This window comes from Bubalus kerabau, chromosome 21, assembly GCF_029407905.1.
Source record: "Bubalus kerabau isolate K-KA32 ecotype Philippines breed swamp buffalo chromosome 21, PCC_UOA_SB_1v2, whole genome shotgun sequence".
NCBI classification, from domain to species: Eukaryota; Metazoa; Chordata; class Mammalia; order Artiodactyla; family Bovidae; genus Bubalus; species Bubalus kerabau.
The window spans coordinates 5,831,660-5,846,911 of NC_073644.1; the positions used below are offsets into that span (position 1 = coordinate 5,831,660).

General features: G+C 49.3%; 1 protein-coding gene across 3 annotated transcripts in view; it reads left to right on the forward strand.

The window, feature by feature from the left end:
• ZNF516 (zinc finger protein 516) overlaps positions 1-15,252 on the forward strand; it is a 100,611-nt gene that overhangs the window by 79,548 nt on the left and 5,811 nt on the right. For 2 of the 3 annotated variants that reach the window (XM_055559011.1, XM_055559010.1), the window contains exons 4-5: positions 3,756-3,860; positions 4,608-4,675. In XM_055559011.1, coding sequence (XP_055414986.1) covers positions 3,756-3,860; positions 4,608-4,675 — 173 coding nt within the window. The remainder of the gene's footprint in view (positions 1-3,755; positions 3,861-4,607; positions 4,676-15,252) is intronic. The other variant, XM_055559012.1, reaches the window with a different exon arrangement.

A 15,252-nucleotide genomic window follows, 5' to 3' on the forward strand; every position in this document is an offset into this window, starting at 1 on the left:
TGCTGAATTGGCAGTAACTAAACTGTTGCAGTTTTGGTGTCCACTCCTTGTTGAGCACCCATTTTTCCTTTTCCTTGAGTACGTACGTGTTTGACTTTGGCATCAGGAATCTAGAACCTTGGCTAATTCGTCTCCATTCCAGCTAATCTTGTAGTTCAGTTCAGTTGCTCAGTCACGTCCGACTCTTTGTGCCCCCATGGACCGCAGCACGCCAGGAAGGTCCATCACCAGCCCCGGAGCTTGCTCAAACTCACGTCCATCGAGTCGGTGATGCCATCCAGTCATCTCATCCTCTGTCATCCTGTTCTCTTCCCGCCTTCAATCTTTCCCAGCATCAGGGTCTTTTCCAATGAGTCAGCTCTTCGCATCATGTGGCCAGAGTATTGGAGTTTCAGCTTCAGCATCAGTCCTTCCAGTGAATATTCAGGACTGATTTCCTTTGGGGTTCCTTGGAAGATAATCTTTGTAACTGTCCTATTCCAGGAGTCCTGGGACTTTGGGGTATCATGTTGTCCTCTGACTCAGTTTTTGTGTATTTCCCTGTGGGATTTGATCTGTGGGGTGAAGATCGCAGCCCCCCACCCCGGGATTGCTACGAGCATCACCTTGTAGGGGGGGCGATGGAAACGTGCAGAAGGGAATTTTATAAAAGGAGAGCAACTCATCTGTGGTGGACATGAGATCGGTCCTTGTGGAGTTGGAGGTATGATTCTGTCATTCTCCAGGGACGAATTGCCTTGAGGTAGAATGTTGCACTCAGGCGATGCCTCCAAGGCATCGAGGTTTTCTGAGGTTAAGAGAGAGGATTCTCAGAGAGCTTTTCCCCACCTGTGTTTTGACCAAATGATGTTTGTGTAGAAATGAATAGTCTGGAAGTTCTGCCAAAAGAGAAAAGATATCACATGGGAACGGTCACTGTCACTTCCCTTAGGGCTTGAAGCCTCATCGTTTAAGGATGAAAAGAGCCACATTTTCTGTGATCATTCTGCAGTGTAGATCCCTGGTCTGGAAACAGGTATGAGGGTAGCGTGAATGGTTTGTGGATAGAATAAGTCATAAAATAATACATTATCTGCATGTCCAGACTTTGTATCCAGCCTGCAGTAGATGATGACATGGATTTTAGAATAAAAACACTGAAAATAAAACAATAGGGTAATTCCAGATAGGATAATATATAAGGTTTTTCTTGTTGGGACTTTAAAAAAAAACCTCCTTTATGCCCGAGACACGTTGATCGGGTGATGATGGAAGAGGTGGGCTTCCTTTGTGCGCATCTTGGTAGAGTCTCTGCGGGGTCCTTCTCCTTGCAGGGGCCAGGGCACCTCACAGCGTAATGAACTTGAATGAGTGTTGGCAGGGCTTTAGGGGTGAGTCTGCAGGTGCCCCCCGAAGACCCGCCAGGCCTCTCCTTTTCCTTTCTGAGCCCACTTTATACACAACTTTACTTTTGAGGTCAGGGTGTCAGAGCCGCTTGCTCACCAGGTAGCCTTCAATTCAAATGAAGTGTGTAACCTTTCTTACTAGCTCAGAATTTTGGAGTAGCTTGGGCATAATATTATTGACCATAAAGGGCAAGGGTCTTTTCTTTAAAAAGTAGGGAGAAAATGATGTGATAGAATGCATGGAAGAATCTGTGTGCGCGTGTGTGTGCGTGTGTCTGCGTGTGTGCGCGGGTATGTGCGTGCATACTTAACATGAGGAAATCAGAATGGGTCCGTGGGTACACAAGCTCAGGGGTGGGTACAGAACCTTACTGTCCTGCTCTTTCTGCTGCTGGTTTGGATGGGAATTACTTAGAAGAAAAGCATCGCAGTGGTTTAGTTTCGCATGTTGCCAGGATTAGCTGCAAAGGCCGCTTGAAGGGAGTTCATCATCAGTGGGAGACCCAGAGGTGCACTGAAGACCTACATTCAGAGGCAGCCTGATTACTCTTTGGGAAAATCTGGGCACCCACAGCCGTTGTCCCTGAGGGTCTTCCCAGCGCCCAGGGGATGGTGCTCATAGTGAATGGCAGGGAGGAACAGAAGCACTGGCGAAGCTGAGATTTTCTTGGGCCAGAATTGGAGGAGGGAGCGACTGTTCTAAACAGCCGAGCTGTTGGCAGAAGGGGTCTTAACGCTGCCATGCTTGGAAGGACTGGGGAGTCCAGCACCCTTAGGAGCCCTCTCTTGAGCCCATCAGTCAGTCATCCAGGGATGTCCTCCTCAGCTTTCCATCCCACCCCAGCTTGATCAGAAAGCCAGGGGCGAGGCGGGTGGGCCCAGCACAGGAGCCCGTGGCTCCTGGGGTCGCCTGCCCTGCTGATGCTTGGCCATGTCTGACTGGGAACTGGGGACCCCGTCTTGTCAGTAAGGGATCTTTCATTGATGACGGGACAGGTGGGTTAAAACATGAGCTATCATTCTCCTAACGTCCCTGAAGGAGTCTGTGGGAAGCTGAGAACTTTGTGGGCAGATTCTTCTGTTTCTCGGAGACTCACATTCACGACTTGTCCCACAAGAAATCTGCCAGGATCTGCTCTGCAATTCACACATTTCCTTGACTGTTATCTCATAAACAGTATCTGTAACGTGGGCTTCCCAGGTGGCGCTAGTGGTAAAGAACCCGCTTGCCAATGCAGGGGACGGAAGAGATGGGGGTTCGATCCCTGGGTTGGGAAGATCCCCTGGAGAAGGAAATGGCAACCCCCTCCAGTATTCTTGCCTGGAGAATCTTGTGGACAGGGCAAGTAGCATTAATTTTATATTATTTTTATATGCTGTCTCTTCTGACTTAGGACGAGAAGCGTGATTTGGTTTCAGATAATTTGGCAAAGACCTTCGGTCATCCTTACACTCGCCTTTTGCATTCAAGTGTCAGGCTCAGGGTGCAGAAATGCTCAGCTCAGGGAACATCATTTTAAAAAATTTTGTTGTCATAGGCATAACTTTTTCTAGGTAGTATTACTGATTTTTGTCTTCCTATTGAATTGAGATACCATTGACCCATTGGTAGGGAAGGTCAGGCTCCAGAAAGTGGTTTGGGAGCTAATATTACATGAAAAATTAGCCCTTTCTTTAGAGTGTGTGTGTGCTAAGTTGCTCAGTCATGTCCAACTCTGAGACCCCATGGACTGTAGCCCACCAGGCTCCTCTGTGCAAGGGTTTCTCCAGGCAAGAATACTGGAGTGGGTGGCCATTTCCTCCTCCAGGAGATCTTACCAACCCAGGGATTGAACCCACGTCTCCTGCATTGCAGGCGGATCCTTTATCCACTGAGCCACCGGGGAAGCCCCTTCCCTCAAACAGAAAAGGCAGGCAAACAAGAAAGCCTCTTCTGCCTCCTTTCCTAACAAAAGCCGGGCGTCTTTGAGGGACAGGAGGGACGGAGGTCGGTGCTCAAGCCCAGCCTCCTTGCAGGTGTCCTGTCTGCACTCTGCCTGCTGCACAGGGCATGGAGGAAAGGGGCGGGGTGGGGGGCGGTGCACAGCTCTCAGGTGTGTGGCATCGCTACGTGGTCCGGGCTGGCCCTATGTTCTGGCCCCTCAGCTGTCTGGCCGTGTCACCCAGTTGCCAGATGCGGGGCGCCCGCTGCCCAGGCCCTGCCCGCCCGAGGGCACATCACGGGAGCGGCATTTACCTCGCTGTATCCTGTGCGCCCTCTCCGTCCTGGCGGAGGGCCTGGGGGTGCCTCCCATCAGGGCTCAGAGGGACTAATGATGCTTGCCTCTCGCCCCCTCTCTCCCCCTTCCCCGCACCTGCACCGCCCCCCAGGGACGCTCCGGACGCAGGCCCACCAGGGAGACTTCATCTGCGTGGAGTGTGGGAAGAGCTTCCACCAGCCCAGCCACCTGCGGGCGCACATGCGGGCTCACACAGGTACACCCACGGACCCCGGGGCCTGGGACGCAGCCTCTAGTTCCCGGGGTCCAGCCCCGGTCGGGGAGGGGACGGGGTCACGCTCTAGACTCTCCATTCAGCCCCTGCGTCTGAAACGGCTTTGCCCCTGCATCCAAGTGCCCTGTGGTTTGATCGGAGATCAGCCTGTTTTGCAAACACTGCGTTTTAATTGCATGCTGCCACCAGGATGAGCTGAAACCCGAGCTGTCCGTGGGCATGACGCACGCTGGCTCTTGCTCGCCGGCACCGGGTGGTGCTGAGTGGCACGTTCTCTCGGCCTGTGAGCAGAGAGCTGGCTTGCGACGGTGGCGTGTGTGTGTGTGTGTGTGTGTGTGTGTGTGTGTGTGGTGGGGACACAGTACGGCGGGGGCGAGGCGGCGGTCAGGCCCGGGTGCCCCCTCCAATACGGAGGGTGTATCCATATTCGGAGGGTCTGATGCGCAGTGACAGGCCCCTGCGCAGGGGTTGGGGGGGCCTCTGCACGCCCCCGCTAATTAATGCTGTCCCTGGTGGGGTGCTGCCTGGTGAAGCCTGAATTAAAAAGGGCACCGGCCGCAGGCAGCGTTTTCAGTCTCTTAGCATAAGTGTTATGGTAAATTGCTATTTCCCCGCCACAGGCTGGGCTGGCGTCTTTTTAGCCTGTGAGTGTTCGGTCTGTGCGGGGCGTGCATCCCGGGCGATGGGAAGCGCGAGTCGGCCTGCTGACGCGGGTCCTTGTCCCCACAGTGCTGTTCGAGTCTAACGGCCTCCGAGGTGCTGACGCCCACGCCACCTCCGCAGATACCCCCAAACAAGTAGGTCTCCCCGCTCCCAGGGGCTGTGGGTTTTCACGTGGTAGCTGGGAAAGGGTGTCACCGTGGTCCTCAGGGTACCATGCAGTGTTATACCAGGTGTGCAAGTAGCTCTTCGCTGCTCTGAATCGGAACCCAGCCCTGCTGCGTGGTCCAGGGGTGGCTGATAGTCCCAGAAGCTCCCGGGCCGTGAACGACACAGCTGGGGGTCCATGCAGCTGCGTTTGGTCCTGTTGGGGGTGATGAAAAGCTCTAAGGGTCAGACTTTTCCACTTGGGATGTTTTGCCTGAAAGTTATGACTTGAGACCAAGTTATGCTTACCCTCCCGTTTTGAGAATCGTTTTTTTTTTAATTTGTATCAGAGTGTAATTGGTTTACACTGTGGTGTTGGTTTCTACTGCACTGCAAAGGGAATCACTGTAGGTATATCCCCTCTTTTTAGATTTCCTTCACATAGGGCACCACAGAGCACTGAGTTATATGGCGGTTTCTGGGCTGTGTAGCGGTTTCTCATCAGCTCCCTGTTTTATACATGGTGTCAATAGTGTATACGTGCCCGTCCCAGCCTCCCGACTCATCCCACCTGCCTTGGTATCGTATGTTCGTTTTCTACATCTGTGACTCTATTTCTGCTTTGCATAGAAGTTCATCTGTGCGGTTTCTCGAGAGTCCAGACACGGGCGCTGCTCTCCACTGTCTCTCTCTGGGTTCCTTCCCTGTGTGTGACTGGGTCTGGGTCCATCCTCTTGGTCTCTGCAGATGTCTTTACTTCAGAATCGCATTTCTGAATCGCTCCATAATAAGCCTGCTGCTGAGTCTGGTCTCCCGTGGCCTCATCCTTGTCCTGATTTGATTCTTTGTTAAGCATGCCACCGACTCGGCCAGAATGCATAATACACGCGTGTGTGTGTGCATAGGCCTTGAGTTACCATAGATGTGTGGCCTCCGTGTGTAAACCGTTCGGCCCACAGAGCGTGGCGGCCTTCTGGGCGCGGGTGACAGCGGGGTCCAGCATGCAGCTCTGAGGTCGGGAGGCCCGCGCGTTCCTCGGTGGCCTCTCCTGTGGCTCTGGACCAAGACCCCGTGGTTCCAGGCTCCTCTTCCTTGAGTCCCTTTACGGGATGTCAGCCCACCCTCTGTTCTCCCACGAGCATTCTCTGCAACACCATCTTGCCTTCTTATTGGTTGCCCGGGACAATTCTGTAGCCACAACCTCCCCTTAGTTAGTGAAGAAGGGTTTCCTTGCCGCCAGGGTGCACATCCAGGATCCCGTCTGGGTGGTCAGGTCCACTTAGCATGCCCTCCTGTTCCCATGTGGGATTCCTGGTTGTTGACAGTGGTGAGGGAAGCAGAGGTAGCAGAGGAACCCAGTCTGTTTCTCAGGAAGAGAACAGTGTGTGGTAACCCTCCCCAGATCCTGCAACTCATTCATGACTGAACTGCCTTAGGATGGGCCGGACCTCATCAGAGCCTTTGGTTTTGTTTTTTATCCAGTTTTCAGAATCCCTGTTTGCTGTTGAAAGGTTTCTCTTCATGTATCATGGACAGAATGCCTTGCCCTTTGTTGTAGTTTTTCTAAGTGCCTTCTCTCTTAATAAAACCCATAGTTTTAGAATGAAAAGCTGTTACTTCAGGATGCTGTCACAATTTATGAAAAAAAAAAAAATCTCGCTGAATGCTGAATTGAAAGATCTGTGGACATATGTGACCTCAGTTCAAACTGGACTGCGCTCTCCTTTTTAACAGAAGTGAAACCCCCTTTCGACAGGAGTCACTGTGATGTGTACGGGTTGTATTAGCAGCGAGGCCGTGCCATAATTGCAGAATTGCACACTGACAGAGTGAGTGGAGTCGGTGCAGAGCGGCCCCTGCAGACACAGGCGACCCGTTCCGTCCCCCAAGGTGTGGCTTTTCCAGGTGCGTGCTGGGCGGGGCTGGTGGGGAATCACTGGCCGGCGCTCTGAACAGCACCGTGAGGCTCTTCAGGGACACACATCAGCTTATGAGCTGCATGTGAATTCCAGCTAAGTCTCGGCAAGAGGTTTCTGTTTAGGAGAAAGAGATCAACAAAGCAAATCACTGAGACTGTATTTTAAATTCATTCTGTGTTAACTATGGATTTCCCGGGTGGCTCCGTGGTCAAGAACCGGCCTGCCAATGCAGGAGACTTGGGTTCGATCCCTGGGTCAGGAAGATCCCCTAGAGTTGAGGAAATGGCACCCCACTCCAGTATTCTTGCCTGGGAAATCCCATGGACAGAGGAGCCTGGCGGGCTACAGTCCATGGGGTCACAGAGTCGGACCTACGTACACACACAAGCGATGGCATATTCAAGATCATGGTCTCTGAAAGTACTTTTTGTCGTTCATTACATTCAAAGTAGCTTTTGTTGGTTAATCGCTGGACGTTCTGGTTCTTGAAGGAAATGCTGTTTTCTTTAGCGTACTTTGGGATTTTAGAATTCTCATAGAGATGTGTCTGCCAGGGTAACTGCAAAACGTAGCAGTAGTAGATATCGGTTTACATCTTAGTGTTCTTTCTTATGGTGAAGTTCTCATTGTTTACAAAAATCACAATTGCTATCTGAGATTTAAGATACAATACAGATTCATAGAGTGATTCTGTAGTTATTTATGTCTAGAAGGGGACTCATTATATTGATCAGTCATGTTCTTTTTCATGTTGAGCTTGCTTTGCCAACATTAACTAATTAATATTTAAATCATATTCTTTTCCTGTGGGCTTTAAAAACTGTGGATCAAGGGATTTTTTTAAAAAATCATACAACACGGTGTATTCGTGTGGAAGTTATTTGATGTAGCACTTAAAATGGATGGACTTTTATAGATGTACATAATAGATGCTAAGTTATATAACTGAAACAGTATTTGGGAATGCAGTTTTATAATCATCATTTGTCCACTCATTAACAGTGTTAATTGAGCACCTCCTGTGTGCCAGGCTCTGTCTTATTGGTGGAGAATAATCAGGATTTAGAGGAGAAGGTAAACATCTTTCTTGCTTTTATGGTTTGTGAGGTCCAGTGGGTGGTGGTACCAGGGCTGCGATACAGGAAATCTGTCCTGAGTGCACTGGGGACCCTGAGCGGGGATGATGTCAGTGCTGAGTCCACGGTGAGTCGGGTTGGTCTGGGTCGGGGATGGACTGCAGAGATTCTGGACAGTGGAGTGAGCCCCGCTCTGGAGGGGCTTCGAGCGATCCCAGCAACACCCAGGACTGGGGGGAACAGATGGGTGTGGGGATGTTCAGGGGGTGGAGGAACTCGGGGATTGGATGTGGAGGGGAGCAGGGAGGGGATGGACCGGACCCAGGTTCTGGCGTCAGGCTCCAGCTCCTGAGAGGAGCCTGTCCTGGCACCTGGAATGTGGCCAGAGGAGCCGGACAAAATCTGTTCCCATTGACCTTCAAGTCAAGTTGGTGATGCCTCTTGGCAGGTGAATATGTGGGTTTGAAGCGGAGGAGAACGATCTGGGTGGAGGACATATGAATATTTCATAGCTTGCAATGTTGAAGAGCTGCCAAGATCAGCCAGTTCGACTCCAAGCGACTCAATAATATGAGTTATTAAGATGCTGGCTTACCGAGTAGGAGGCTGTAACCCAGGTCTCCCCTCAGGCAGGCGACCTTCACCTGAGTGTCTTCATCTGTAACGTGAGGACGGCAGCAACACGTCTTCTCGTGGAGAAAATTCTCGAGGACGGTGCGCTAAGCCTGGCCGAGGCGGCACGCCCAGTACCGTGGCGGCTGTCAGTTTCCTAGGAGTGAACCGTTGTCCTGAACAGCTGGGGAGACGAGGGGTCTGTGTGTGAGTGGCGCACATGTGTGTGAACATGTGGATACTTGTATCGATGCCATGGACAAGGGGTCCATGTGTGAGTGGCGCACACGTGTGTGAACATGTAGACAGTTGTATTGATGCTGTGGACGAGGGGTCTGTGTGTGAGTGGCGCACGCGTGTGTGAACATGTAGACACTTGTATCGATGCTGTGGACGAGGGGTCTGTGTGTGAGTGGCACACGCGTGTGTGAACATGTAGACACTTGTATCGATGCTGTGGACGAGGGGTCTGTGTGTGAGTGGCGCACGCGTGTGTGAACATGTAGACACTTGTATCGATGCTGTGGACGAGGGGTCCGTGTGTGAGTGGCGCACGCGTGTGTGAACATGTGGATACTTGTATTGATGCTATGGACAAGGGGTCCATGTGTGAGTGGCGCACACGTGTGTGAACATGTAGACACTTGTATTGATGCTGTGGACGAGGGGTCCGTGTGTGAGTGGTGCACACGTGTGTGAACATGTAGACACTTGTATCGATGCTGTGGACGAGGGGTCTGTGTGTGAGTGGCGCACGCGTGTGTGAACATGTAGACACTTGTATCGATGCTGTGGACGAGGGGTCCGTGTGTGAGTGGCGCACGCGTGTGTGAACATGTGGATACTTGTATGGATGCTATGGACAAGGGGTCCATGTGTGAGTGGCGCACACGTGTGTGAACATGTAGACACTTGTATTGATGCTGTGGACGAGGGGTCCGTGTGTGAGTGGTGCACACGTGTGTGAACATGTAGACACTTGTATCGATGCTGTGGACGAGGGGTCTGTGTGTGAGTGGCGCACGCGTGTGTGAACATGTGGACACTTGTACCGACGCTGTGTGGACGCGCCCCTCGGGGACAGCTGTGCTCAGGGACCCAGCGTCTCGGCTGCTTCCTCTCCTGCGGTCTTCCTGCCTCGTCCGGACCTGGCGGTGTGCTCGGAAGTGCTCTGGTTTGTCTTGTTCTAGTTGCCCCTTAAAGCGAGAATAGGAAAACTCAGTTTGAGGAAAGTCGTCAGCATAATGTGGTTCCTGGTGGACCCCACGCTGCTGGGCGGCTGCTGTATCTGTACCACAGGCATACAGCCGCTGCACTTACTTGGCAGAGATAATACTTGAATTTTCTCTGTGGGTTGATCCTAATGTCATAATATCTAGATGCGGGAATGGATTTATTCAGTTAATTTAGTTACTTGAGGAGGAATGAAAGAGTTTCCTCTTTTTGTTTTTTTGAACCAGGTCATACATGCAGTTTAGTTTTTCTTCTGTTCCATTATGGTTTATTACGGGATGTTGAATACAGTTAGCTCCATGTGCTATAGGACCTTCTTTATGCACCCCATACATAATACATAATAGTTGCACCTCAGTTCGGTTCAGTTCAGTCGCTCAGTCATGTCCCACTCTTTGCGACCCCATGAATTGCAGCACTCCAGGCCTCCCTGCCCATCACCAACTCCCGGAGTTTACTTAAACTCATGTCCATCATAGCCATCTCATCCTCTGTCATCCCCTTCTCCTCCTGCCCCCAATCCCTCCCAGCATCAGAGTCTTTTCCAATGAGTCAACTCTTCACATGAGGTGGCCAAAGTACTGGAGTTTCAGCTTTAGCATCAGTCCCTCCAATGAACACCCAGGGCTGATCTCCTTCAGAATGGACTGGTTGGATCTCCTTGCAGTCCAGGGGACTCTCAAGAGTCTTCTGCAACACCACAGTTCAAAACAATGAATTCTTCGGCGCTCAGCCTTCTTCACAGTCCAGCTCTCGCATCCATACATGACCACAGGAAAAACCATAGCCTTGACTAGACGGACCTTTGTTAGCAAAGTAGTGTCTCTGCTTTTGAATATGCTGTCTAGGTTGGTCGTTTCTTTGCTTCCAAGGAGTAAGCCTCTTTTAATTTCATGGCTGCAATCACCATCTGCAGTGATTTTGGAGCCCCAAAAAATAAAGTCTGATACTTTTTCCACTGTTCCCCCATCTATTTCCCATGAAGTGACCAGACCAGATGCCATGATCTTAGTTTTCTGAATGTTGAGCTTTAGGCCAACTTTTTCACTCTCCTCTTTCACTTTCATCAAGAGGCTTTTTAGTTCCTCTTCACTTTCTGCCATAAGGGTGGTGTCATCTGCATATCTGAGGTTATTGCTATTTCTCCCAGCAATCTTGATTCCAGCTTGTGCTTCCTCCAGCCCAGCGTTTCTCATGATGTACTCTGCATATAAGTTAAATAAACAGGGTGACAATATACAGCCTTGACGTACTCTTTTTCCTATTTGGAACCAGTCTGTTGTTCCATGTCCAGTTCTAACTGTTGCTTCCTGACCTGCATATAGGTTTCTCAAGAGGCAGATCAGGTGGTCTGGTATTCCCATCTCTTTCAGAATTTTCCACAGTTTATTGTGATCCACACAGTCAAAGGCTTTGGCATAGTCAATAAAGCAGAAATAGATGTTTTTCTGGAACTCTCTTGCTTTTTCGATGATCCAGCAGATGTTGGCAATTTAGTCTCTGGTTCCTCTGCCTTTTCTAAAACCAGCTTGAACATCTGGAAGTTCACGGTTCACGAATTGCTGAAGCCTGGCTTGGAGAATTTTGAGCATTACTTTACTAGCGTGTGAGATGAGTGCAATTGTGCAGTAGTTTGAGCATTCTTTGGCATTGCCTTTCTTTGGGATTGGAATGAAAACTGACCTTTTCCAGTTCTGTGGCCACTGCTGAGTTTTCCAAATTTGCTGGCATATTGAGTGCAGCACTTTCACAGGATCATCTTTCAGGATTTGAAATAGTTCAACTGGAATTCTATCACCTCCACTAGCTTTGTTCGTAGTGATGCTTTCTAAGGCCCACTTGACTTCACATTCCAGGATGTCTGGCTCTAGGTGAGCGATCACACCATTGTGATTATCTTGGTTGTGAAGCTCTTTTTTTGTACACTTCTTTTGTGTATTCTTGCCACCTCTTCTTAATATCTTCTGCTTCTGTTAGGTCCATACCATTTCTGCTAACCCCAAATTCCCAATCCATCTCTCCCCCATCCCTCTCCCTGAAAGAGCTTCCTTCTGATGTGTCTTTGGCCGTGGTCTCTTTCTGCACGCATGCTGACCAAGCCCCGTCTGTGTTACACACAGGCTTGCACTTGAAATTCTGAGATCCCAGATCGCTGTCTTTATCAGCACGTTCCTTTCATGGGTGGGGTGGGGAGGATTACTGACTCATTAGGGGTTAAAGGTCTGGGTTAGGAGAGAGTAGGGTGTCATTGAGTAGTTGGTTCCTGGGCATAGTATCGATTCTGTAGGCATCCAATTCCTTTGCATTTCTTGTAAAAGGGCTTGAGCCCTGGCACTGAGGAGCCTGCTTCATGAGTGAGCTTCTCTAGCCATGGGGATGGGTTCTCCAGCCCTGGGGGAGTAAAGGCACCAGCTGCTTGTGCTTGTATTAGGAAGATGATTCTGATCATAAGAGAAGCTAGTATTCCAAGCAAAACTCATATAAGAGGAGGGATTCATGCATGTCATCATTTTCAAAATGCTCTGCCATAGCTTTAACAAAATTGAGTGTTTAATTTCTAGTCATCATCAAAATTAATCATTAGAAAGAATACTTTTGAACATAATATGCTAAAATATTGGTATCATTGTGCTATGCATGTTAGAGAAAAAAGTAGGCTTTTTTTTTTAAATGTTGTGGAGAAATTGTGTTTTTCCACTATATTGTTTGTGAAATGTTAGAAATTAAGTAATGTCTAAAACCGAGAAAAATTAACCCACTCCCCTTCCATTCCCCTGGTTTTGGGATTTCAGAGACCAGACTGCCTTTTGCTGAAATATGAAATCTGGTGTTTTGATTTATTTGGATTACTTGCCAGAATTTATAGTCTATGATTAATAGTTTATTTCTTACTATTCTAAATGCTATTTTGAAATAGTTAAGCTGGAGAAATAATTCCATTAATCAAAATAAAGAGAAATGAGAAAATAAATGGCAGCATAATTTGTCACATTTTTAGCTGCGGAGGTTCTAATGCAAACAGTGGAGAAATGGTGTGGCTGGTAGATTTGAATCTCTGTATCTGTTTCCAGTGGCACAGAGGTAAAGAACCCGTCTGCCAGTACAGGGGCCACGAAGAGACATGGGGAAGCTCCCCTGGAGCAGAGAATGGTAACCCACTCCAGCATTCTGCCTGGGGAATCCCATGGACAGAGGGGCCTGATGGGTTACAGTCCATGGGGTTGCACAGAGTCAGACACGACTGAGCATGCACCCTACGTGTGTCAGCGGGCTTCCCAGGCAGCCCAGTGGGCAGAGAACCTGCTTGCAATGCAGGAGATGCAGGAGTCTTGGATTTGATCCCCGGGTCAGGGATCTCCTGGGAGAAGGGTGTGGCAACCCACTCCAGTATCCTTGCCTGGAGAATCCCATGGACAGAGGAGCCTGGCGGGCGACGGTCCGTAGGGTCACACAGAGTCAGACACGACTGAAGTGACCGAGCAGGCTCACACGTCTGCTTTTAGCATCCCTTTTAGATTCACTGTATCATGGATCACATTCCCAAATTCAGAGGATTTCTCTCAGCAATTTCTTACTCGTGTAAATCCAACTCATGTAAGCTCTTGAAACACAGCATGCATTTTCCCATTAAATATAACATAACGCCCAAAGTCGTGAATGCAACTAGTGATTTATCTGAAATGACCTGTGACACCGTGAGCCGCAGTGTACCGATGGCTTCTCGGGGAAGGTCCTTCTCAGCAAGACGTTCCGTGTACATCGTGGAGCATTTAGCATCACCGTGCATGTCTAAGGCAGGCCTCGTGTGCAGACTGACCTCCTTCTGGGGCCCAGAAGACTCATGCGTGTCCTGGGGATTCCAGCACTTGAGTGTGTCTGCACTGACCCCCATACATGAGCATGTATGCATTCCTCTACCTTCTAAGACAAAAGGGGTGAAAAAGTAGGTCTCATCAAATTCCAGAAGTCAGTATTCATCCCTAGAACTTTGAAATGCCTTAAAGAAAGATATGTTTCTTTCAGTCTTACTGAAGAACCTACAAGTCACACAGCTGCCGTAGAGAAAAGTCAAATTTTCTAAGAGCAGGCTTCTTATTTTCTGATGACTCTTTGTGGGAGAATAAGAACAATCTGTTTGTACTCAGATATCACGAGTCCACTTAATTTAAGTGTTTCTGTGAATGCTTTCTCCCACAGCTGCCTTTTCCCCTGCGTCTGATTGCTCAGATGCAGTGCATTCATTTCTTAACAAACCCTGTGGGACTGCCGCTGTGAGCAGTAAGGTGATGGGCCCAGTGAGTGAGGAAGTGAAAACGCCTCTCTCAAGAGTGATGTGCTGTTGGAACACATCCCTTCATTTGTGAACAGCAGGCATGACTGCCTCGAGATTGGTGGACTGAATTGAACACCCTGGTTATTTGGGTTGGATTCTGCAGTCCCCCCAAAATAAGTAGTGTAAAAACTTTCGGCGCCTGCAGTGTGCAGCGTTTGACACACGGCCACCCTCCTGTCTCCTCTTTAACAGCCAGTACAAGTTTGTGAATTCTGGCCCGGAGGATGGGAAATCCAGGGGCTGCCTGGGGTGAAGTCTGTGTTGTGTTTACAAAGTGTAGATGCCCACACACACACTACACACTCATGTTCATACACATTCTTCACACATTTATGGAATCCTCGGCAAGTCTGTTTGCTACATACAGTTACTTCCTAGAAATACTCAAGGCCAGTCACCTAACAACCAACAAGAAATCCCATTTTCCTGTTGTGAACACAAAGGCCATTTCCCTTCCTCTAATGAATGCCATTGGAGATGGATCTCTACCCATGTGATGTCGCTGTGCAAAAATACAAAATATCCTTCTCAGCTTACTGCAGGCTTTCCTTATAGCTCAGCTGGTAAAGAATCCGCCTGCAATGCAGGAGACCCCGGTTTGATCCCTAGGTTGGGAAGATCCCTGGAGAAGGGAAAGGCTACCCACTCCAGTATTCTGGCCTGGAGAATTCCATGGACCATACCCCTGGGGTCACAAAGAATTGAACACGACTGAGCGACTTCGACTTTGAACTTGCTGCAGGAAATTCACCGTCTACTTAAGGAGGTTTAATCACCTCTCGCATTCTGTTACTGTTTCCTACATTTCAAATAACCTCCTTTTCGTACCACTGTGCCCAGCCCCCAGCCCCGCACAAAATGTTGTTGGTATCTTTCTGACTTCCACTAGATGTCGACGGGAAATCTGAATGCAGAGCTTTCCACAGGGGTTTTCTGAAACTGTTAACTAAAGAGAAGCATTTAATTCATTATGTCAACCGGACCTTCCTCCTGAACTTATTTCTAGGCTTGCTGCAGGCATAGCCAGAAAGCAGTTAGAATTTCACATGAGTGCTGCATTTTATGTGTGCATGCTAATTTCAAGCTGTTGGTTTTATTTCATGGAGAATTCAGTTGAAGGTTAATGCAGTTAAGTGAGATTAATCTCGCCCTGTTGTGTTGTCCTCAGATTGTAAGCTCCATCGTTCAGGCAGTAATGCTTCAGACGTCGCCTGAGAGCCTGTCTGAAAGCTGGGGCCCGCCTTCCCTCTCCCTTGCATCTCCCTTCCATCTTATAGGTCCCATGACTTGAAAACACCCCTTCCGTTTTTCCGACATGGTCGTTACTTTTGGCGATGAGTGGAATTCTCTCAGGCCCCGACAGATCTGTGGGAGTGCTGTAGTGTTTGTTGATA